The sequence below is a fragment of the Micropterus salmoides genome, unplaced genomic scaffold, assembly GCF_014851395.1.
Source record: "Micropterus salmoides isolate LMB-PRFRI ecotype aquatic unplaced genomic scaffold, ASM1485139v1 Ms_hic_scaffold_2, whole genome shotgun sequence".
Lineage (NCBI taxonomy): Eukaryota > Metazoa > Chordata > Actinopteri > Centrarchiformes > Centrarchidae > Micropterus > Micropterus salmoides.
Window position 1 is genome coordinate 48,923,699 of NW_024041150.1, and position 25,484 is coordinate 48,949,182.

Sequence of the window (25,484 nt, forward strand, 5' to 3'; positions counted from 1 at the left end):
ATCACATGGCAGTTGCTTCAATGCATTTAGGGGTGTGGTCCTGGTCAAGACAATCTCCTGAACTCCAACTGAATGTCAGAATGGGAAAGAAAGGTGATTTAAGCAATTTTGAGCGTGGCATGGTTGTTGGTGCCAGACGGGCCGGTCTGAGTATTTCACAATCTGCTCAGTTACTGGGATTTTCACGCACAACCATTTCTAGGGTTTACAAAGAATGGTGTGAAAGGGAAAAACATCCAGTATGCGGCAGTCCTGTGGGCGAAAATGCCTTGTTGATGCTAGAGGTCAGAGGAGAATGGGCCGACTGATTCAAGCTGATAGAAGAGCAACTTTGACTGAAATAACCACTCGTTACAACCGAGGTATGCAGCAAAGCATTTGTGAAGCTACAACACGCACAACCTTGAGGCGGATGGGCTACAACAGCAGAAGACCCCACCGGGTACCACTCATCTCCACTACAAATAGGAAAAAGAGCTACAATTTGCAAGAGCTCACCAAAATTGGACAGTTGAAAACTGGAAAAATGTTTCCTGGTCTGATGAGTCTCGATTTCTGTTGAGACATTCAGATGGTAGAGTCAGAATTTGGCGTAAACAGAATGAGAACATGGATCCATCATGCCTTGTTACCACTGTGCAGGCTGGTGGTGGTGGTGTAATGGTGTGGGGGATGTTTTCTTGGCACACTTAGGCCCCTTAGTGCCAATTGGGCATCGTTTAAATGCCACGGCCTACCTGAGCATTGTTTCTGACCATGTCCATCCCTTTATGGCCACCATGTACCCATCCTCTGATGGCTACTTCCAGCAGGATAATGCACCATGTACAAAGCTCGAATCATTTCAAATTGGTTTCTTGAACATGACAATGAGTTCACTGCACTAAAATGGCCCCTACAGTCACCAGATCTCAACCCAATAGAGCATCTTTGGGATGTGGTGGAACGGGAGCTTCGTGCCCTGGATGTGCATCCCACAAATCTCCATCAACTGCAAGATGCTATCCATCAATATGGGCCAACATTTCTAAAGAATGCTTTCAGCACCTTGTTGAATCAATGCCACGTAGAATTAAGGCAGTTCTGAAGGCGAAAGAGGGTCAAACACAGTATTAGTCTGGTGTTCCTAATCCTTTAGGTGAGTGTATGTTCAGAGGGAAGCAGCGTGTTTGCGTTGGTGGACTACAAGGTTACTATGTTGAGTAAAAGCTTTCCCACACTGATCACACCAGTAAGGTTTTTCTCCAGTGTGAACACGTCGGTGCATTTCTAGGTTACCTGATAAAGCGAAAGCTTTTCCACACTGCCCACACCTGTATGGTTTCTCACCAGTGTGAACACGACAGTGGTCCTTCAGGTGACTTGCTGTAGAGAAACTTTTCCCACATTGGTCACAGCTGAACGGTTTCTCTCCAGAGTGAACGCGACGGTGCCTTCTTAATTCAACGGATGTCGTGAGACCTTTTCCACATATGTCACACCTGTACGGTTTCTCTCCGGTGTGAACGCGACGGTGGACTTTCAGGTTACTTGGTGCAGTGAAAGATTTCCCACATTGGTCACACCAGTACGGCCTCTCTCCAGTGTGAAGACGACGGTGAACATCTAGGTTAGCTGATCTACTGAAAGCTTTCCCACAGTGATCACAGCTGTACGGTTTCTCTCCAGTGTGAACGCGTAGATGCACTTCTAGGTTAACTAATTGAGCGAAAGCTTTCCCACAGTGGTCACAGGTGTAAGGTTTTTCTCCAGTGTGAATTCTCAGATGACTCTTTAAATTTCCAGATGATTTGAAGGATTTGTCACAGAAGTGACAGCAGTGACGTTTGAGTCCCTCTCTTTGTTTCTAAAGCAACAGACAGACATACAGAAAGACAGTAAGTGAGAATTCACAGTGGGGTCTGGGGCAGCACAGAATTTCATTTGTGACCTTTTCTGGTTAAACAAAAATTATCTTACTCTTTAAAAACAAAACAAATATCCATCTCAACCGGGATCTTTTCCATAATGTTTTCAAACACTTAGAGTATAAAAATCTGAGCCCGTCAGTGGTGAAAACTTCAAACATGCTCGCTTAATAATGAACCAACGCATTACTAAAAAGAAATCGGTCACTAAAAAGAATCATTTGTACAAAGGTTTAAAGGAATTTGTTACTCTGAAAGCAGTAACAACAATTATTAGATTCTAGTCTCCAAGCCACCAAGTGTTTACACCGCCGAACTACAGCCGATTTATTATTGAGAATTACTACCTTTTCTAGCATTTACTGTACTGGTTCAGCGGCCCAGGAAACTCACAGAGTGTTCCAATCATCCAATCAGAGATTTTACATTTTAATCAAGAATGAACAGATTCTTATTAGAGCCTGTCCGATGTGGGTTTTTGGGGGCCAATGCCGATATTAAAGTGAAAAAGAGCCAATTTATGAGCAGATATTTTGAATTTAAGAATGATTTGGATAGTAGTCTCCTTTACTGTATAAACTACACTTACACTTAACAGGCCGATATTGAAAGCTGGTATGTATGCGTGCAATAAAACCTTTTCCTAAATGGATTATGTTAATAAACTACATTACAGTCTCAAAAAGTGAACATGTAAACAATTGCACATCAATAAATATTTGCTACTGAAAGGTGCAACTTTTTCAGCCGTCTGTAAACAGAGAGATAATAAACATGTGTATTTCACTTTACGCATTATCTGCCATAATTTCAATGTAGCACATTCACATCTAGTTCATCCCTTTACCAGCACTCTTCTAACCAAAGCTACGTGAAACCATTTAACCACCATCGGTATAAATCATGCCGTCTAGGATACAGTGAGCTGCTGTTGAATGCATCTAATATAACATGACTCTACAACGAGGACCTGCAACTTTGAGATTTCATTTAACAAACGTTATAACTACAACCAGAGCTGTTACGTCTCTGACTACAGCAGGGACAAAACTGTTCACTAGAACTGCCACACTGTTAAATAAATCTACAGTTACGTCTGTCAGCAGCTTCCAACACTCAGCTACCGTAACATTAACCTGCTGTGAGCTGCTAGAAAGCCGGGAGAGTGCAGAGAAAAACGGGAGGGTTAGCAAGTCATGAATGTTGGAGAGAAGTGACCGCGTCTGTTCTTATTGCTCCGGTAAACTCTGGTCAGCTGATTGTTTTCTTCTGTGGTTTTTGTGGTGAGACAGTGTTGTTAACAGTGGAGCTGCAGCTGGTCGCCCTCTGGTGAGAAAACTATGCAACACCCATGACATGAGTGAAGGATCTGACTCTAGGTTTCTTTTTTAATAGTCATATATCTGCTGTTATAAACGACTGATGCCAATGAAATGCAATTAGCTCATATCTAAACTCTGATTCTTCCATGTACATTCTTGTCAAGGGCAGTTTAAAACCAAAATATCTCATAGATCTCTAATCCTAGCTGGCAGAACAAGCTAGAGCTCACGTTTCTCATGGAACAAGAGAAAGTGGTTTTGTTGTGTAATTTTTACATTTAACAGACTGGCCTATGTTCATTTTGTTTAAGAGATTCTTCTCCATAGAAGTGCTGTAATCATTACAAGGATATGTTGTTTAACAATCATTAGTAGGATGACAGTCTGACAACTGGTTCGATTAATGTTTTACTATTTTAAGTTTCAAGTACGCAACATTATTCTGTGTGAACTTGTAACCTTTGAATGTCTCTACATGTGAAGTGAAGCTGATGAAGCCACGACAAGTTGTGAGCATGCAAAAACCAAGCTAATGTACGGCAGGTACTGTTGGCTTAGAGTCTAGATAGGATAAGATGATGTTTGTTGATAAAGTTTGTTTGAGATAAAGTGATGTAATGTTTGCTCAGCACCTAAATAATATGGCATAGTGTTTGCTTAAGGATCTGATAACATACAAAATCGTAGTAAAGATGGGTCTGCAGGCCAGATCATGACACGTACTGTCGCAGACACCAAGGCTTTGTGAAAGGTACAACACTGCATACTTGTGTTTGAAATGTCAACCTTGTTATTCTTTTGTTAATCTTTAAAAAATAAAATAAAAAAACAACCCAACAATTGTGTGTGTTTGAGTTTTCATGCTGTCAAAATTATGCATGTATGACTTAAAAAACAAATACGGTAAGACTGAGTTTGAAACCTAATGGTGAATTTCCGATCTAGAGTGTTTTCAATAGTGTTAAAAAGTATAAAAGGCTAAATTATAATAACAAATTATGTTAAAGAACAGCTAAAAGGAAATAACTTTAATGAAACAAGAAGTTAGAGAAAGGGTTAAAATTGTTAAAACAACGGCCACTAGATGACAGCAGTGGATAAGAAATTCACCGTTGGGAAGATCTAACTAGACGTCTTTAAATTTTAATTGAATACCCCTGCTCTACAGTTCGTTTCAGACAGAGGCTGAAATGAAGGCCTACATGAAGAGTCAGTATAAGATAGAAAATACATTTTTGACTTTGAATGATGCAAAATTTAAGTAACTTAATTTAAGTGTTTAAAAAGATAAAATTACAAACGTGTCAAGCTCTTGTAAATAAATTTAACGAGCCTTTCTGTGTTTAGATATCTGCTGTGTGAGTGAAAATCTGTTTTAATGTGTTGCTCAAAAGAGTGGATGTATAATGTTTGGGTGTGTGGAGACATTTTTTATGTATTTAGACTTAATTTAAAATGCTGCTTGCCTAACAATTTTTACCAGTAGGGTACGTTGGTATGAATGAGTTAATTCTTGAGAGAATTTTAATAGCCTGAACTGACAAGACATCTAATAATCAAGACTGTTCAAGCTAAAAACAGGTAACCAAACAAGATCTTTTGACCAGTTGCGCGATTCTAGCAGTGCGAATGTATTGAGTGGAGGTCGAGCAGCCTGTGACTGATGTTAAACCGGAGTCGTCTCTGTGGAGATTTTTAAAAATGAAATTTTTAAAACGAATATGATCTCCGTCCACAGCAGCGTTTTAGCCGTGTATCAGAGTCGATCTCTTGATTAAAACGGCTGAAAACGGACATCTAGTGACCGTTCACATACACCGAGCATGCACATGCCGGTATAAACACGAAGCAGACGAGCTGGGACTGTTAAAGACTGTAACACAGGAGTTTAAAGCGACTGTGGCAGCAGAAAACTGACTGGGAGCTGTCGCAAAGTAAATGGAGACATGCAGAGTACAAGTGTAAGTTAGATTATAAGTGTTATTTGCATGGTACAAAATATTTTAAAGAGGTGGTATTATGCTCATTTTCAGGTTCAGAATCTTATTTAGGGGTTTACATGGTTTAATAAAAAAAAAAAAAAACACATCTTTTTTGTCATACTGCACATTGCTGCAGCTCCTCTTTTCACCCTGTGTTGAAGGCTTCGTTTTAACTGAAGGGAAGTAAAGGCTGGACTACAAACGAGCTGTTTTCAGGCAGATCAGAGCAGTGTTTTTTTGTGGGAGATGGGAACTTTGGGCTTTTTCACTTTGCAAACCTGCTACATGCACACAAAAAAAAAAAGATATAACAATATAAGGAGAGGGGAAAAGCCAAAAACCATAATACCACCTCTTTAATAAAAACACCAAATCAAAAACTCTGTCAGTAGCATCGTGTTTCTGCTTTGCATGACTTAAGACCCAATCAGAGAGCCAAACATTTCTAAAGTCCTATGTTTTTGCCCGTCTGCACTGAAACGCCCTCTGGGGTCGGCAGCGTTTTCAAACATCTTCATTTTTTGTGGTTTAGTCTGGACGGGAGGAGCAAACGTAGCACATTAAAATGCATTAGTGTGGATGGGGCCTCAGTTAGTGGTGCCCCCCCCACCCTAAGATGGAGGTTTGACAAGTGAACACATTTTTTATGTCGGTTCTGCATCATGCCTGATGATTGAGTGTAGTGATTGTGTGAGAGCGGTCACTGGCTTTATTTCCAAACTCGAAGTGAGAAGGCAGATCTGCTGATTTGAAATTTGGCACTTATATCTTTTACAACTGAAAAATGCAATACAGAATAGTTATGGCTCACTTTGAATGTTTAAATGATAAATTATTAATGTGTGATGAAGCAAAATTATGAGGCATCCTAATCTATTCCTCTCACATTCTACTTTATTTTGATTTTAAACTTCCACAAGCTTATGTTGTATCAGCAGACATAACTGAAGAGAAAAGTTACTTTTTGGTGACTTCAGGACTTTGGAGTTGTTTCCAAAATATAATAGATTCTGCTGCCTTGCACATCTCAATGGTACCAAAGAAAATAGTTTAAAAATATGGTAAGTCACTTAACAGAGAGCACTTTAAGTATATGTTCTTAATTTGGAGTAATACAACTACGGATGAAGTATAGGCCACCGTGTTTGTTGTCAGCTAACATTGTCTTTTTAGTTTCAACCTACTTGCCCTTGGAAGGTGTCTGGGTTGGACCATTTCCAAAGTCAATTGGCCTGTCGTCCCAGTACAGTTTAACTGTTGAGATAAGGCTGCTCAGTAAGCCGATTGTCCATTCATCTAATTCATGCTTATAAAAGTAAATTTGACTGTAACAGTCCGAGTCAGGTAATTATTAACATCATCACGGCAAAGAAATCTTCCTTTAATTAGTCTAACTAACATCAGGTCTAAATTGTTGAATGCGCGTGATTGTTTATTTCCGTTCTGATGAGCTTGTTTCTATAACAAGGCCTGTTATTACTCAAGTTACTAAAAGGTATTGTTATAAATATTGTTCAGTAATCTTGTTTACATCAAGTGTGGCGAGGGATGTGTGCAGAACTGGGTCCTGGGTTTATTTTCAGTCCAGAGGCTCCATCTTGCACCTGGCCCGAGCAGCGCCACGTGTCAGAGTAGTCAGTAGTATACTGCGGGATCATTTTGCTTCAGGTGTTGTGACTTTACAGAGCACCACATTATTGGGTCTCTGTCTAAAATACTGTTGTGCTTTAGATAGTAAACCACCACTGATTTTACAATACAGCATACCTGGTACATCTATTACAACACCGTCGGCTGACCCCTTGATTTTTATATTTCATACATTTCTCTGTTTAGTCTTGACAGCGTTTTTCTCAGCGCTGTTTTTTATTTTATGTATTTCACAATAGTTATTACTCTAGAAATAGAAAGGGAAAATAGAAGGAAATCAAACAGTAAAAGTTCTATTTCCTCTTATTTTTTATTTAATCCACCACCTCCCTCTCCACACAGAGGTAGTTTGGGTGTTTTTATGGATAGAAAAGAGTAAAACCCCTCAAGCCTTCACTTTTCACCAGCATTGTTTGTTCTGCGCGCTCCCGACACAACACGGGCTGCACCGCGCATGCGCCAAGCGGGAAACTCCCGGAACAAAGAAAAGAGAAACGCTCGTGAGTTTTTCTTTCAGCTTCCTCTCTTCAAGATGAAAACAGGAACCACGGAGACACTTTGGAAATCAAACCACGTCAACACAAACCCTGGAGCGGGTTTTCAGGCTCTGATCTCTAACAACAGAATGAACGGATGATACACGGACCCTCGAGACTCTTCCTCGTGTCTTTAGTCTCGTGATGAAGTCATGAACACTGACCTGAACATCGGTGCTATCAGAGCACGAGACTGCTGTTTGGCTCCTGTGGTCCGGGTTCTGGTTCTCCATCGTCCTGCAGGTCTCCGCTGTGACTGGTGGACCGTGTTGTCCTGGACTGAGTCTGGATTCTGGTCTCGGAGCTCTTCAGGCTGAGATACAGGAGAACTGCGGGATCCCGCGGAGTGTTCTCGCGATGTCACGGCGTCTCGCCCCGCCCCTTAGTTACCGTTGCTCAGGCAGCAGATTCACAAAGCAGCTTCTCTGTAGCTGCTGAAGTTGGTTCAGCGCGTCAGACTGCTGTGATGATTTTACTGAAGTCAGCTGTTCTCATCAGGTTTGACTGACTCTGCTTTCTGGTTTCCTTAAAAATAAAACTTTTAAACTGCAGCTGCTTCAACATACTGACTAGAATGCAGAAATTCACAACACAGACAGTCAAACGCAAAGTCTCGACGTTACAGCTCATGACCGTAGAGCAGCTCCACCAAAACATGGAAAAGGCAAAGCATGGTGCAGTGCATGTTACTAAAGTTTCACTGGAATATGACAAGAGCACTGCATAGCCACAGAATAATTAACATGTCTTACCATTGTAGTTGACAAACTATGAAGGAGTTTGCTTTTCTCCACAGCCTTATCAATCACATCATCAGAGTCCAGGTTCATTAAGACTTTCTTTCTCCGTCACCAGGGGCGTTTTTAGGATTTTGAAATATTGGGGGCTTAGCCCAGCCCATAAAACTTAATATCTTCGCATAATAATTGACCTCCCCCACCCCAAAGTTAAGTCTGTAAAGCAGTAAAGCAACAGTAAACATCCTCTACTTATACAAAACAAAACTCACAACAACACTATTAACTGTCTCATTTTGATTTTGCTAAACTGTAATGTTATTTGTCTAATTATGATAATATAACAACAAAACTGTGACAGTATGAACAGGGGGGGTCTGGTGTTTTTCTGCACCAATTTCTGCCTTTTCTGCATCAATTTATCATGGAAATTATGTAAAAGGGACGCACAAAATTCAGGTGTTGCTGAGATGTGGTGAATATTTAAGAACATTTTGATATTTTATGACCTTGTAACTTCCATGACCTTATTTATTTAGGTATAATAAAACAATTCAAAATCTAAAATTGTAAGAGAGTATAATGCAGAGCAGCTCTCAGCTTTCAGATACGTTTCTCTTTCAGATCAACTTTTAATATCATCACTGCTGAATCAACACACAGGCAGGCGTGACTCATTGAGGTAACCTCTTTAAATGCGCATGTGGCACCTTTATACCTCATCAATAATAAATTAAATCAGTTTTAATTCAGTTATAAACTCCTGGACTTTAACAGCTCCTGTGTTTTAGCAGGTTTTCTGCTCATATTCAAAGTTCTGCACATTCAGAATCTAACTGGGTTCTCTGACATTTCCAGAATAAAGAATATACAGGATAAATCATTATAAACTTTGCGTGCCACAGGTGGACCGATCTTTTACTATCAGAGTAAAAATGGACTGTCTACTGCATTAGACTAGACAACTTGATGAGTTTATTTTTTTGGGTAGCCCATTAACATATTCCTGCAAAAGCAGTGAAGAATTATCTGTAATTTAGCTATTTCTACAATTATTTTCCTTTTTACATCTCCATGAAGGTGTTTATAAGATCACTTTAAAATATCACTTTTGCTGCCCGGACAACAGACATGTAGCCAAACAAACCGCTTGCTTTACAGCAGCACAGGGTGCCAATACAATCTGATTATTCCTGAAGCATCTAAATAATCTTCACAACGCAAAGAAATATTGTGGCAGTAACACAAGAGCAGCTTGCTGGTTAAGCAGGTAAACCTCCATACAGAGGAAGCTGTGCGTCATGCGTAAAACCCAACAGGACTATTTTATCCACCATATTCTCTCTCTCTCTCAAAAATAAATAACAGCTGCTGAGTGAAAGATCAGTTTCACCGGCGACATTCTGTTTCTGGACTCACCGTCGGACATCACTATAAAACAGATAGTAACCAATGTGTATTAAAGAAAAGAAACAGGCTTATGTCCAAAGCGATGCTCTGTTCAACAACAGGACACTTTTAATATCTCAATCAATGCAGTGATCGTCTGACAAAGATCTTACAGTGTGTAGTCTTCATTTGCTGTGCAGAGACTGAAGACGCTTTTAATACGCCGTTAATGGAGAGTGAAAGTTTTTCACTTGCCGGCTTGTTAAAGAGCGATGCAGAAATCGGCTGAGCCAGGAAGGCAAATAAAACAAAACTTTACATTAAAACAAAACTTTACATTAGGAAAGAAGGGGGGACAAAACATAGATTTTGAAATGAAATATGTATAATGGCTCCTCTGCCTATCAGGTGATTAACCTCACCACAAATCCACACAAGTTAATTTCAGGCCTCTGATAAAGTGCAGCTCACAGCTTCAGGTGGAGCAGAGAGGACAGACTCAGAGCTACAGCTGGATCATCTTATTCTCTGCTAATTTGCAGGAGAATAAATAATAACAATAATATCTCTCTCACTCACTCCTGCGCACGTAACGTTTGTTAAGCAAGTAAAGTTCGATTATCGGCCTTTTGTTGTTCAAAAAACATCCGGTGCTGTCCGTCACCATCATCATGAAGGCCTCCAAATTGTCCTGTGACATTCTCCTCCTCAGGCGATGCTTGATAAACTTCAATATAGAGACGCTTCTTTCATAGCCATTATGCTATGTGATTAAGTTTTTTATAAATGTCTCCAAAAGTGGCACTTGTACTGTCATTGAAGAGGGGGAGTTAAGTGAGGTCTGAGGTCTCAGAGAAGCTTTTCTAACCCCCTTATTAGAAACTCTGCGCTGTGATGCTACACAAGTGATGAAGTCCTTGAGGATGCTGACGTCGACCTCTTCCTCTTTAGTTTCATCTGCTTTGATGTTTCAGTTGATATTTTGCTCACATGCTGTTTATTCCATAATAAACTGTTGTTTAATGAAATAACAACAACCTTACTGGGCTGCTGATCTTCCATTATAGGAGGACTGGTTGTTTCTATTAAAGGTAACAGGATACAAACCCTCTGCACACAGTTTGCTCCTCCAGTGACTTTAAAGTGAAAACTATCATCTGTTGAACAAACTGAAGCTCCTCTGCTGCCTCCTGCTGGCTGCTTCCTGTCACTGTCAGTCTGTTCGTCCCTCAGGACAAACTGGAGAGCTCCTCACAAAACATTCACATTTTTCTCTATTGCTAACCTGCATTGGTCAAAACTGAAGTGACATTGTCAAAACTCTTCACACAGTCAGCAAAACAGAAGTGTATTGCTTTCACACAAAATGCATTCAATGACCACTTTCTCCAAAATCCATGAACTCTTTTCTCATTACTACTTCACCACCTGCAAAACACTGTTTATCTGCAGCACACTTTTCAGATGCTAATACACTGTGTCCAAAACTGTTAAAAGCACATTGAAAACAGAAAGATCGCAAATGTCCTGCATTTTTGCAGTTGCTGGAGATATATACAGTATATATGCAGTATATATGCAGTATATAGGATATGACAGGTGTAGCAGACCTAAATTTATTAGTTATGCATTTTAATAAATTTATGAGAATTGATACCCAATTATGAATTTTTAAGATTCATAAAATCAATGTTCCTCGTTAAGGGTTACAATCCTAGAGTCTCCGGACCTCTAGGTAGTTTTAATGATTATACAATTCTCATATACACAGTCTCATATCTAAAGGGTCAATTTTCTTGGCAGGAACTAGAAATAGGTAACACACACAGCTTTTGATTATATTACAGTGAATTTATTCTCTAACTAAGGTGATAAAAAGATGGTTGGATACAGGGAACATAAACATTTGCTGAGCAATGAGCCTGGAGGTTCGATTGTGGGAAGCATTTGACTCATACGGCATAGAAGAACTAATGAAAGTAAACTAATGCTATAGTTTAGGAGTTAAAATGGACATCTGATCACAGGATGTGTGTTAAGTCTTACTGCTTGTCGACAGCCTGCTTTTGGCCTGTTGCTGGTCCCATGCTAGCTGCCGATCCTGGCTTTTTGCTAGGGATTCTCCAGGGTTCTCCGTGTCTGATTGAAAACGCCTCCTCCATCTGGCAATTCGGCTGTTTTCAGGTTTCCTTGGTTGTAGCTGGCGAGACCACGTGGCTTGGTCTGACCTCGGTGAAGTTGGCTCGACGAAAAAGGCTTAAAATGGAACTTGGTCGTTCCTGAATTAGTCCAGTGTAACTTAACGGACTCATAACTTTAACAAACAAAAGAAATAAAGAAAATAAAACAAACTGAAGGGCAGATCGATGTCGCGGCACTGCAGGTGTGTAGCTTCAAGCGAACAAAGGCCTGTTTGTTTCGCTGGCCGAGTCTGGGCGTTGCCTGGCGAGGCACGCTGCTCGTGCCGAAGCGTCCAGAGAGCAGAGCAGAGTGGAAGAGCCAACAGCGAAGAGAAGAGCAACGAGGTCGCGTGTCGCTCTTTTGTTGTCTGGGGCGTGGTTCCCCAGGGGGCGTCTCAGGTTTCCCAAGGGACTGCCTTTCTAAACTTAATGTCTAAAGAAAAGAAATCTATTTGCACGTATTATAATCAAATATTTTCCACAATCGAACCTCAATGGTTGAACGGTTGTACTGTTCTAGGCATTTGGTAACAGGAAACAATTGTCACATTATTGGTCAGGATATTTATACATTTAACGGCATTTCCGACGAGGGCATGTAATACTTATTTCGTCCACTTGGGGGAGCTCAGGTTACATGAGGAAAGCTTGGATTACATCAGATGAAGGAGTGTCTTGCTGAAAATAAAAACACTGCACAAGTAACTTTCTTTTCAGCACTAATATCAACAACAGATAGCAACAACAGTTAACATAACTAATCAAATAGAGGCAAACATAGTCAAGTAACTAAAGATTTAATTAAACTCAATTAAATGCTTTGAGTCTTTGGAGACTGCAGTCTTTAGCCATTTAAAGTTTGGCTGTCCTGGGTTATGTCACATCTAGGTGAGACAAGGAGTATCCCTTTGATGTGGTAATAAAACAAAGAATAAGGTCAGTTGCCACGGAAACATATGTGTTGGGGGGCAGTTTTGATAGACTGTTCAGGGAGATGCCAATGGCTGGTTCGTGTCCCTTTGTCAGTTTAACAGTCAGGCCCCGCGTTATCAGCTTCGGAATCAAAAAGGTGCCAGTTTTATGGTCGGGATAGCACTTAGAGAAAGCAACTTTGACCCCTCCCCATCTTCTCTGGGGAGGAGAAAGGAATTTAGAGTAGCTCCAGATTTATTCAATATAAAATGCACAAATCCACACCGTTGTTCACTACACAGGATTCACCATTAAGATTTTACAGCACTGCATAGCATAACAAAACAATTACAAAATAAATAATGGTAACATGGAAACACCCCCCAGGTTGACGTTCCTGTCTATTGGGACACAGATTCTTATTCACAGCACAACAGATATCTCCATCAATTTACTGTAGGACACATTTACAACATGTTTAACCATTTTGAGGTTGGCCAAGGCAGGGGTTCTTAGAGACAAATCTATAGACAGTTGTGTGTGTCTGTGTGTCTACAGGCAATATTTTGATAATCATTGTATATAAATTACATAGTGAATCTGAGATATATTTGGATTTACTATATGTTTAATCATAAATCTAAATAAATAAACTAAGATGTGTGTGTGTGTGTGTTCATTCTGTTGGCGCATAATAACCATGACAGAGCAGCATTTACCTTTCACATTAACATTTCATACCTTTTTCTGAAATCTTTTTTCTGAAAGAGGGCTATTTCTTCTTCACTCTTTACTTTGAAGTCAGGATATATTTATTATCGTTCCATTTCTAACAAAACTTTTAGTCTTAACGAGCTTTTTGCCAGTGAGAATATGGATTTTATGTTCTTAACTGAAACCTGGCAAAGGGAAAATTAGTTTGTTTGCTTAAATGAGCTCTGTCCTGTCGGCTGCTCTGTTACTGGGACGCCGCGCATGGCACGCCGCGGTGGTGGGCTTTCTGTTGTGCATCGTGACAGATTCTTATGCAGAGCTATAAACTCTCTTTTGAATCACAGATGCTCAAAGTAGATGCTTTTAACACATTTTGCTGTTGTGTTAATTTACCGTCCTCCTGGCCCGGCTGGCGTCTTTCTTACTGACTTTTTATCGTCTATCGTCAAACTGGAAAAAGTCTTAATTATTGGGGACTTTAACCTGCATATCGATAATATCGCATGTAACACAGCTGCGGATCTTCTATCCCTCACTGACTCTTTTAACTTTACTCAGCATGTTACTGGACCCTCACACATTAAGGGTCACACCCTGGACCTTGTCTTCTCACTTGGTCTTGATATAATAAATGCTCGTGTAGAAGATGTTCATGTGAGTGATCATAGCTGTGTGTTCTTTGACATTAACTGTCCTCTGGATCCTCTGCCCCTGGGATTTAGGGCCCAAAGGCAGATTATTAATCATGACGCTGCGGAGAGGTTCTCTGCCTTGTTTGACCCGTGGTCACTGATGGGATGTAGTGATGCAGGTTTTATCATAGTCTTTTAATAATCAGTGCTTAGCAGTTTTAGAAAAAGTGGCACCAGTTAAAACAAACATTGTCTCCCTTAAAAAACCTTGTCCTTGGATCGATGAAACTATCTACAGTTTTAGGAGAAATTGTAGAAAAGTTGAACGTCAAATGAAATCTTCTAAACTTGAGGTTCATCTGAGAGAACTAAGGGTTACCTTAAATGAAATGCTAAGAAATGCGAGAACTCGCTTCTTTTCTCAGCTTAAATCCTCTAATAATCAAAATCCTAAAATCTTGTTTGACACTATAAATGCAATTGTTTCTCCTTCTGCCCCTCAAGCAACTGTGTCCTCTAAATCAGACTGTAATGAATTCCTTCACTTCTTTGTAAATAAGATCAGAGATGTTACTCTGCATGTAACCTGTCTCCTGCTCATTCTTGGTCATATTTTAAACCTGTGCCATTACAGGACATCACCTCTCTGCTACATACATTGAAACCCTCGTCTTGTCCTATGGATGTTCTCCCTACTGTGCTATTTCTACAAGCGTTTGATTCTATTGGCCCCTGTATTGTGGAGATGATTAATACTTCACTTTTAACTGGTGTAGTTCCTTGTTTTTTTGTTGTCAAGCCTGTACTTAAAAAGCCCAGCTTGGATCCATTACAACCTAAGAGCTACAGGCCAATATCCAAACTTCCATTCATGTCAAAAATTCAAGAAATAGTTGTAGCAGAGCAACTTACCCTTTTCTTAGAGAACCACAAGCTGTTTGACAAAGTTTGACAGTCTGGTTTCAGTAAAATTCATTCCACAGAAACTGCATTACTGAAAGTTTCTAGTGACATTCTGATGTCAGCTGACTCTAAGGAATACACCGTCCTCTTGGACCTTTCATCTGCTTTTGATACTATTGTTCAAAATATTATGATAAACGGACTCCATGATCTGGTTGGGATGTCTGTATCAGTTTTAAAATGGTTTTCATCCTACCTTTCTGGTAGCAGCTTTAGTGTTTATGTAAATCAGATTATGTCTGAAACTGCTGGACTGTCGTGTGGGGAACCTCAGGGTTCTTTCTTGGGACCCATCCTTTTCCTTTAATATATATTTACTCTAGGACAGATAATTAGTCAATTCAGTGACATATCTTACCATCTGTATGCGGATGATATTCAACTGTACTGCTCGTTCAAGGAAACCGAGTTCCTTAAATTGTCTTCTTTAACTAACTGCTTGACCCCTATTAAACAGTGGTTGTGTGACAACTTCCTGTTTTTTGAACTCAGAGAAAACAGAAACACTGATTATCGCCCCTGAAAGTAGAATCCCTCAGATTTACAGCGTATTGGTGATTTATGCTCGTCTGTCCAGCCGACCTTCAGGACCTTAGGTGTTTTTGTTTCAGCAATGTCCTTAGAGTACCACTCTAAACAACTAGTCAGAAACTGTTTCTTCCAACTAAGGAATATATCCAAATTAAGAACACTGGTGTCAAAGGGTGAGTTGGAGATGATCATTCATGCTTTTATTTCCTCTCGTTTAGATTACTGTAACAGTCTTTTTACTTGTTTGAGCAAGAAGGAGCTTTACCGTCTCCAGGCTGTTCAGAACTCTGCTGCAAGGCTTTTAACTCACATTAACAAAAGAGCGCACGCCACGCACGTTTTAATGGTTTTTATTTCTTATGTTTTTCATCTGTATTAAAATTTTCTTATACGTTGTATTTTACTGTGAAGCACTTTGTGATTTTTATCTGTGCAAGGTGCTATACAAATAAACTTTACTTACTAAGCATCAGTATAAACCTAGTGTGACGTAGTATAAAAGAGCGCGTCATTACATAACATGAGTAACAATGTTATGTTTTTATTTTGACAGAGGGTCTCCCTGAGGTGGTCTGCTATCACTGTGAAGTGAAATGAGTCAGTGGAAACAGGATGTTTTCTTTTTACATTAATCTGAAATCAGTGAGTGGTGAAAAAGGCCGCTGGACAACAGGAGTCAATTCTTTTGACACATCGTCAGTGCATGAAATGGGGTATGTTTGAAATGATTGCTGTGTAAATGCTATTTTCTGGAGTCACTTCTGGAGCTTATCTGCACAGTTTACACGTTTAACAGCTGAATTAGGGGAAATACATCAAAGTATTATTCTCACATTGAAGTACATTTTGCACTCATAGCCATCTCGGGTGCTTCCAAGTGTCCTATTACATTCTTAACCCACCTATAGGATTTAAGTGATCAACAATAGAGCAGATATTTGTTAATATTTGAAATATAATAAAATCGTAATGTTTTTTTTGTTGTTTTTTTTTTTTTTTAAATTGCAGGGTCAGCATGCTGTAAACAAACTTCCAGAAAGATCTTTGCAGTGCCTGAACACCATATGGAGCCACTACAAGTCAACACAAAGAGGCGTTGAGGTAACAGGACAGAAGATTAGTATTTAACTTTTATTCAACTTCAGCTACAGCCCTCAGCTGGTTAATTTGCCTAATCTTTGCAGGTCTTTAAACCATGGTGGAAACGCACACAACAGTGGGTTGAAGGAACCTTTTAGTTTCTTGAAAAGAGATCTGGGGACTTTTGGTCGAAACACGGCTTTTAAGACATTACCCTGGCAAAATTAACGAACTAAGCAAGTACATAGTGTTGGCGGTGTACTGCATGTAAGTGTACTAAAGGAAACACACACATTGAGACACACTAAGACCACTAATTCGTGAAGAATAAATGATTTATTTAACATGTTGAATAATCATTACAATTACTTATTTGTCTTGACAGAAAGGTCCATCTTAAGGATGAAAATACATCACAAGATACCGGAGAAACTCGAGTGGGAAGTCTTTTCAGTCTGTCAGAGCTGAAAATAACAATAAGCTTCTCTTTGTGTAGACTAATTTAATGAGAACATTGAAAAGGACTCGAGTCTCAAGTATCCTGCTCAGATGATTACAGCACCAACCCTGGCAGGATGCAAGTTAAACAGAAAGCAACACATTTACTGACAGAACAGAAAGCAAACCGCTGTTAAAAATGGCATCATATAATGAAGACACAATAATATTTGATTCAATCAGACTTTCACAAGAACAAAGGTTTGTTCAGACTGAACACAAATGTCATCTGTAGTGGTTTTGTAGTCCCTGTTTATTCAGCGCCTCTTCCTCCTCACTACACACTGGATCAAACCACAACAGTTAAACCCAGAGGTATCCAGTGGACCTGGTTCAGGCCTCAGAAACATTTGGACTTTTTTGCCCCGTCTTCAGTGTTGATATTTTGAACAGACGTCATGTGATCTAGTTAGTTTGAAGCATACCGAGTCCTTCAGACTTAGGGGACAACAGAAACTCCACTTCTGTAGTCTCTTTCCTCCAGTTTCTGGTTTTTCTTCTGTTCATTCGTCAAAGATAAAGCTGAATTTCTCATTTAAGCTGAAACATTTTAGACTTGAGCCGACATGTACAACTACAATTGGTTTTGCTTTCAGTCTGAACAAACCTCAACAGATTCAAAATAACATTCAACAACAGATCAAAATACACTACTACTCTATATGCATTTAACACATTTAAAATCCGGAGAAGAAAATGTAAAGTAATCAAAGGAACAAGAAATGAAGGAAAAAGAAGAAGTGGACTAAAGATACAGCTAATAGATTTGGTCTCTCTGGTAATCACTTCTATTGATATTTGCAAGAGAGAAGCTATTTGAGAGAAAAGGTCCACATGAAATCTTGGAAACCTCCACCACTTCAGAGATACACAGTAAAGACTCATCAAAGCCACAACCCCAAAAACACAACTGGACACATCTAACAAATACATCAGGAAACAAACTCCAGCATGTAAAATGTATCAGTGACATATATTGACCCAATAATGTCTAAACAAAATCAAATAAAAACAGTGAATACAGATAAAAAAATAAAGAAAAAAAAAAAAAAAAATAGTACTCAAGGAGGAAAATGTGTTTAAAAACATTCTGTGGTTCAAACTTCACAGTTATATACAGAATATTGGCTGATTCTTTGTGTGATAATAAACTGAAAATTGTTTAATATTTTATTTACCAAGCAATTTCTTGAGGAAAAAAACGTGGCAGATTACTGGACGGTGAGCTAATACTCCATTGTAGCGCTGGTTGAATAGTGCCCGAAATATGTACTTACAAGAATTAAAAGATTTTTTTTTTTAATTGAATCATGAATTACAATATTGACCACAATAATTCCAATATGACATTTTCTCCAAAAACATGCAGCACTAGTTAGTCCAACTTTTAATCAGAAATGGGCTTAAACTGCACAGTTAAATGGTTAATTTGGTAGTCGATTTTACTAGTTCTCTAGGCCATTAAATCCAAAATGGCCGACTTCCAGTTGGGTGTCAGGCATTGCTCTAGGAGGCTTTTCTTGTATGTCTAGACATGTACCACAGATATTTCGTACGCTCATTAGGGGGCGCTAGCGAGCCATTTTACGCGCCCAAAAAAAAAGAAGAAATCCTTCAGTTTCAATAGAGTCCTTGCATGTTTTGTGCTCAGGTCCTTACAAAACACAATAATTTCTTGAATTTCTGGGGGGGTGCGGTTAGTGTGTAATGCCCCTCCACTGAATGGTAGCGGCCGACTTCACTTGACTGTACTCGCTGTTTTTGGGTTTCCATCGGGGAAAAGTTGTACCTGTTGGTACCTTTTTTCGTATAACCTCTGTCGAGGTTCCATGCGAGCTGAGGTGATACTAACGTGACGTAAAAACACGGCAGACTGCTGATTGGTCCGAGAGAATCGTCACTATTCACTGCGTCATCATTGCGCACGCCGGACAGAGGGACAGCAACAGAAAGTTTCAAATTTCACAGGTTATTTCTGCACTAAATCTACTTCTGAGAAGTTTCGAGGTGAGAAATCAACTGTGTAGCTTGCAAATATTGACAGTTTTACGAAAAGTGATGGCGGAACAAAAATGTTCTTGGAAGTTTTCAAAGTTGAGGAGCCCTCCAAGTGGCGGCTGGGGGGGAGCATGTGCCAACCCGTGGGAGGAGCATGTGAGGCCGGCCATCTTTACCAACTAACTTTCTTCATCTAAATCATCAACCTGCCATTTGTGAGTATTATTTAATTGTTAATATATAATAAATCTTTATTTTGGTTGCACAGAATCCGTAAATTAGTATAATATTCTAACATTAAATTAAAATTTAATTTCATAGCTAGGCCCACTGTTAGTGTTGGGCTGGAACTTTACTAATCTTACTTTTCTCATTTTACGTTTACTCATTTTCCCCAGTAACTGGTAATAACAGATTCCTATTTCCAAAACATTTTTACAGTTGGTAATCCAAGAAGCGCTGCGGTACTGAGTTAATGAACGCATCATTCCTTGAAGTGAATGCGCGACTGGGCAGCAGGTCAGCTGCACTGGACCTGATGTTACTCAAGTCAGCGTTTAGTAATATAGTAACATCATACTAACATAATCTCAGCATTTTCACTAAATTTTCATATACTGTGACAGGTTAATGGTTCTGCACGAGGTTGCTGCCTCTTGAAAAAAGACCTGCTCTTTATGAAACGCAATGAGAGAACTGTTGTTATTGGCGCCATCTAAATTAATTTGAATTGTAAATGAACACGCGATCGAGGCATGAGGGGAGAGGAGGGAACAGCTTGCTTGGCTCTGAAATTTTTTTCAAAACGAAGCAGAGTTAATGCATTTGTGGGCTTTAAGGTGACGACGCTGTGAAAAAGCTTTCCCGCATTGGTCGCACGAGTACGATTTCTCTCCAGTGTGAACACGTCTGTGCTTTACTATATCACTTGACGTAGTGAAATCTTTCCTACATTGGTCACAGCAGTACGGTTTCTCCCCAGTGTTAACACGTCGATGAACATCTAGTTGACCTGATGTAGTGAAGGCTTTCCCACATTGTTCACAGCAGTGCGTTTTTTCTCCAGTGTGAACACAATGGTGCCTTTTTAAGTGACCTAAAAAAATGAAACTTCTCCCACATTGGTCACAACAGTGCTGTTTCTCCGCAGTGTGAAGAAGACTGTGCTTCTTTAGGCTACTTAAGGTACTGAAGGCTTTCCCGCATTGGTCACACCAGTGGGATTTTTCCCTAGTGTGAACACGTCGATGGACATCTAGGTTACTTGATGTAGTGAAAGATTTCCCACATTGGTCACACCAGTACGGTTTTTCCCCAGTGTGAACACGTCTGTGCTTTACTAGATTATCTGATCTAGTGAAACGTTTCTCACATTGGTCACAGCTGTACGGTTTCTCCCCAGTGTGAATACGTCGATGGACATGTAGGTGGCTTGATATTCTGAAACTTCTCCCACATTGGTCACAACGGTATGGTTTTTCTCCAGTGTGAACACGATTGTGCCTTTTTAATTCACCTAGTGAAATGAAACCTTTCCCACACTGGTCACAGCAGTGCCGTTTCTCCCCTTTGTGAATAAGATGGTGCTTATTTAGATTAAATTTGCGAATGAAAGCTTTCCCACACTGGTCACAAACGTACAGTCTCTCTCCAGTGTGAAGTCTGAGATGAAGCTTTAGATATGTAGGGCATGTGAAGGATTTGTCACAGTGCTGACAGTGGTGACGTTTGGGTCCCTCTCCTCTCCGTTTCTATAGCACAGACAGACAAACAGAGAGAAAGACAATAAGTGAGACGTCCTCCTGAACCATAAATGACATTTAGAGTCTGTGATGTCTGTGGAACATAACCCACAATGTGTCCACAGAGGGACCTGGGGAAATGGCATTAAAGGAACCGCTCTAAGCTGGTTAGAGTTCTAATTATCGGACAGATCTCAGTTTGTATGTTTTAACCAATCCTACGTGCACAGCAAAGTTAGTCACAAGTTCAACAAGGTCCTGTGCTTGGACCGATCTTGTTCCCCTCAGTTAGCTAAACTTCAAGCATGCCTTAAAGAGGCGGTTAGCAATTCTAATCCACAACACATATTTTTGTGAAAATCTCCTCACAATGACTTAACCACAGACATTCAGCTTACTTTCTAGTTCACCAAGACATCCTGCTGTAATGATGTTGGCTATTACGACAGGATACTGTCTTTCCTCTCTGCATGTTAGCTTCAAGTTGATTTTGCAGCAGAAGCTGTAACAGTATGCTAACCCAAAATTTAGCTCCGTATGAAAAGTGCAATGACATAACTTCTGTTATGAACTGGAAGTATAGAAATTAAAGTAACTTGAAGATTTCCAATCCCAGCTTCTTGTAAGCTTTTACAGAAGAGCAAAATAAAGCAAAAAGAGTGTGAAGCAGAGGGCTCTGCAGCAGTTGGTTAAACTGCTCAGAAGTTCATTGGTACCCATCTCCCAAGCATTAGCGAGGTAAGGTGAGATGGGGTGCCTGCAGAGCACATATGATATTAGAGGACAGTAAGTACCCAAAGCCACAGCCTGTTCACATTGCTGCCACCCGATCGTACCACCAGACTGCAGAGCAGCTTCTTCCCTCAAGCTGAGACTCCTAAATTTATGTTCAGCACCGCACCATGTAAAATAGTTATTTCTCTATATAACTTGAATGTAATGTTGACTTTGTAAGTAGCATATACTGTACAACACACTTAATCTCATACAATCCTGACTGTAAAAAAAATTTCCTTGTACAAGGGCTTCAAACAAATGTTTTTTTTCAAATTGACTAATGACAATTTTATTCACTTAAAGCCCCCTCCAGCCAGTTTTAACTACCGATTTTGGTTAATGTTCTTTCTCAAACAGAGAATGGGGGTGTGGTTAATAGTTGGACATAATACATTACCATGACAACCAAAAACTGACCAGCTGGAGTGTTCGCTAACGATATGCTGTCACTACACTGTAAAGTTTAGTACACTTTACTGTCTGGCAGGAGTAGCCATTACTTACCCATGACAGAAACTAATGTGCGTGTATCAGCTGTTATCAATCATGCAGTCGATGGTCCTGTCACGCACTGCACACGATAACTCACTACGTTTTATGGTGTGCTTACTTTACCGCGGGGTGTGGGGGGTGCCTCCGCAGATGCATTGGTAAAACGGTCGTCAGCAAAATGCATGTTGCAGACTGTATATAAGACGGTAGCAGGTGAAAGTGCAACGCGTTTTCTGTCAGCTCTCCTCCAATACCGCACGCACAAATGAAAACCAATGGGAGGAAACTAAAAAATAAAATGAAGACCCTATGTTAGCCAACTTTCTGCAATAACTACGCTAGCTAACTACATCTGGCTAAGTACAACTTAGTTAACTAGAAAGGCAAAACAACATTCAGACACAGAGACATACTTAACGTAAGTTCTAAGTAAATTACATGATAAATTGGTTAGCTAGCTCACAACGATGTTTATCGGTTTGATGCTCTGACTTAACGAGGCGTGACAGTGCGCCTACGCAAGCTTGGAGAATGACGTATGACTTATGGAATTACTATAGTCATACGTCACAACCCCGTTTTAACAACCAAGCAACTTTTGCAAGTTTGAACACAAAATTAATCTATTTGTCAAAAAACATTTGTCAAACTATGTGGGCAATCAGCATTGTAAGGAAATGACTCAGAAAAACATGAAATATCATGGAAATGTCAAAATACAACACTGGAGGGGGGCTTTAAAGATTAATTATTAAGATTAAAGGGGCTATATGTAGTTTACTTAAATAAATCACTTTTGTTTTATTGCCTGTGTGAAGGGGTTGTAACCTCACAAAAAACGAGCCCCTTGCCTGTTTTTTTTCCTGTTGCCTCTGACGGCCAGTACACCCGATCCTACGCAAACATTTCCTCAAAATCCATTTGCTGTTACATTCAAGCACTTTCCGTGTACACAGCAACACCAGCGCAGCTAACAACATGTAGAACACCAGAAAACGCCCGGCTCCCAAAACAAACTCCACATAAGGATAAAAACAACAATATAGTTCTATGTGCTGAAGCCCTTCAGGGCAAACAAGAATGAGATCGACTTTGAGTGAAAACACTGTCAACATCAGAAGGGCTTGAATCACGGAGAGCCCTCTGCTTTGTTTTGGAACTGACGAATAAGACAATAAGACAGAATTTAAGTCTATTTATAACATTTATTGCCTATATCATAAGGTTGTAACGCCACCTAAAAATTGAGGCATTCACCAACTTTCTCAGTTGCTGTAACAGCCTGTATGGACCAGCAGTTTTCTATATGAAGGACTGGTCAGATTTCCTGCAAAAAGCTATGACGTTTATGTACGCAGTATTACAGCAAATCATGTGAACCACAGTGTGATTTTGTGTTTTAGTTGGTTTAAACTAGATAATGTGAGCTTGCCTGCAATGATACGTGTGATTACTTTCACCGTCCACTTGTTCAATACAACAAAATTGAAATAGGCCACAAGGGAACAAAGATGAAGAAAATAAACTGAGTGACGAATAATGTTAGTACTGTTGGCGGTGTAGCACAGGCACAACCTGGAGGAGGAACTGGTCTAAATGACTGTATTTGTATAACATTAAATTGAAAGTATATTGTTAATTTAATAGTACACTAAGTTTTAGCTAAATAGTCAGCTAACGTTAGCCAAACCCACACGCTCCTTGAATTTTCCCCGTCGTCTTCTCTTACCGATCCCGCTGCTGGCGGCGCATCTCGCTCTTGTTTTTCAGGAACGGGGCTGTTCAAAGTGGCCATAGAGCGACCGGCAAACAGGGTTAATCCCGTTACTCCTGATCGCCACTCCGACACACCTTCGGATCATCATTCAAATTGTTTGCGGAAGCTGGTAAAACATTCACAACCCAGCAGCAAAAACCCGGACTGGGTTCTTCTGTACTATGACATTTTGTTTTTGTTTGTGACTGAGAAACTGAACCAGGTTTATTCATCTTTTTTTGCTTTGACACTGGACTGAATATATTTTTGTGTTTTGGAAATTAACTGCCACTAATTTGTGTTTGAGATTGTTTGGTTTAAGTGTGCAGAAAACCCGAAGTGGAATTTTCAGTTGGATTGTGCTTTACTTTGCAATTGTGTTTTTGTGTGAAATCTTAAATACACCAACATTTTGTTTTGTGCTAAGCTTTTGAGTTTGTGGTGTTTCTTTCTTTTATGGTCATTCAGTGGGAGGGTGTACGTTCTTTTGAAATATCCTTTGTGACATCTGATTTAAAAACAGTTGACCAGTATCTCACTGCCAGGGGAGAGACCTGGCTGCCACCCCGAATAGTAATAATTAAACCTGTGCACTCGAACCGTCACAACATGCTTATTCTCTCTCACTCTTTACAGACAGCTGAAAAAGTTCCAGTAGCCAGTAGCAAATATTTATTGATGTGAAATTGTTTACATGTTCACTTTGAGACTAATCTATTTTATTAACAATCCATTTAAGAAAAGGTTTTATAGCCCACATACATACCAGCTTTCAATATCGGCCTGTTCTAAGTGTAGTTTATACAGTAAAAGGTAAAGTATCCAAATCATTCTCAAAATCAAAATATCGGCTCATAAATCGGCATCGGCCTCCAAAAACCCATATCGGTCGGGCTCCAGTTAACACCTCACGAGTAATATCACTGCCTACTGTGCGCATGTAGCCATTAGAACGAGCAAGCCGCCACGCTGCAGCCCCGCCCCTACTCTCTCAGCAGAGCTCCTCAAATACACACCGCGCAGCTAGTTAGCGGAGATCAGTGTAGATTACACCAGCGGACCATAACTACACCCGTTAAGTGCAGTGCAAAACCAGCAGCTCTGGTAAAAGGCTGTTACTGCATCAGTATGACGAGCAGGATCGTGCAGACAGCGATATTTTAATCTGCTCACAACTATGTTGTCAGGGCTGTATGGTAAGACCGAAATTTGTACATATGGAGGACCATACACATTATTTAGCACGAGCTGGAATAGCGTGAATCTTCATCAAAGAAGCAAAAATATAATGAAGCTAAACATCAGTGAGGATTTTCCCAGGTGGAAAGCGCTTTCAAAGCAAAGTTGCCTGTGTTCTGCTGGACAGGTAAGTTAGTCCAAATGAAAACTGATGGCTTTAGCTAGAAGATCGTCTTTATCACAGAGAGAAATGGCCTATTCCCCTTGTCAATGTTAATATATAATTCAGTGTTTCGCATACATTGATTAATTTGTGGCGGCTCGCCACATTATCAACGCTGACCGCCACATATATTCATTTTTATTTTTTTCGCATATTTTCAATCAGCGCCTCTTCTTGCTCCGTTTCTCTCACAAACATTGACCCATCTGTGAATTGAATCCCCTAAACCCAACAAGTCATTTGAATGGTCATTTTTGGCAATTTACACACTTTGTACTTTAACA

The 25,484-nt window shown here is 39.9% G+C and overlaps 2 protein-coding genes across 2 annotated transcripts in view; one reads left to right on the forward strand and one right to left on the reverse strand.

The window, feature by feature from the left end:
* LOC119912596 (zinc finger protein 721-like) overlaps positions 1 to 25,484 on the forward strand; it is a 343,224-nt gene that overhangs the window by 192,102 nt on the left and 125,638 nt on the right. The gene's annotated exons all lie outside the window — the stretch shown is intronic.
* On the reverse strand, positions 1,136 to 7,745 carry LOC119912698 (zinc finger protein 239-like). The gene is made up of 2 exons (XM_038731987.1): positions 7,562 to 7,745; positions 1,136 to 1,846 (listed from the first exon to the last, which is right to left on the reverse strand). Exons 1-2 carry the CDS (start codon positions 7,628 to 7,630, stop codon positions 1,151 to 1,153), a joined length of 765 nt encoding a protein of 254 aa, XP_038587915.1. The 5' UTR covers positions 7,631 to 7,745; the 3' UTR covers positions 1,136 to 1,150.

Bases quoted from the DNA above. Each gene is read 5' to 3' on its own strand.
- LOC119912698 (XM_038731987.1), bottom strand. From the start codon at position 7,630: ATGGAGAACCAGAACCCGGACCACAGGAGCCAAACAGCAGTCTCGTGC. The intron at 1,847-7,561 runs GTCAGTGTTCAT...CTGTTGCTTTAG, and splicing joins CTGATAGCACCGATGTTCAG to AAACAAAGAGAGGGACTCAA.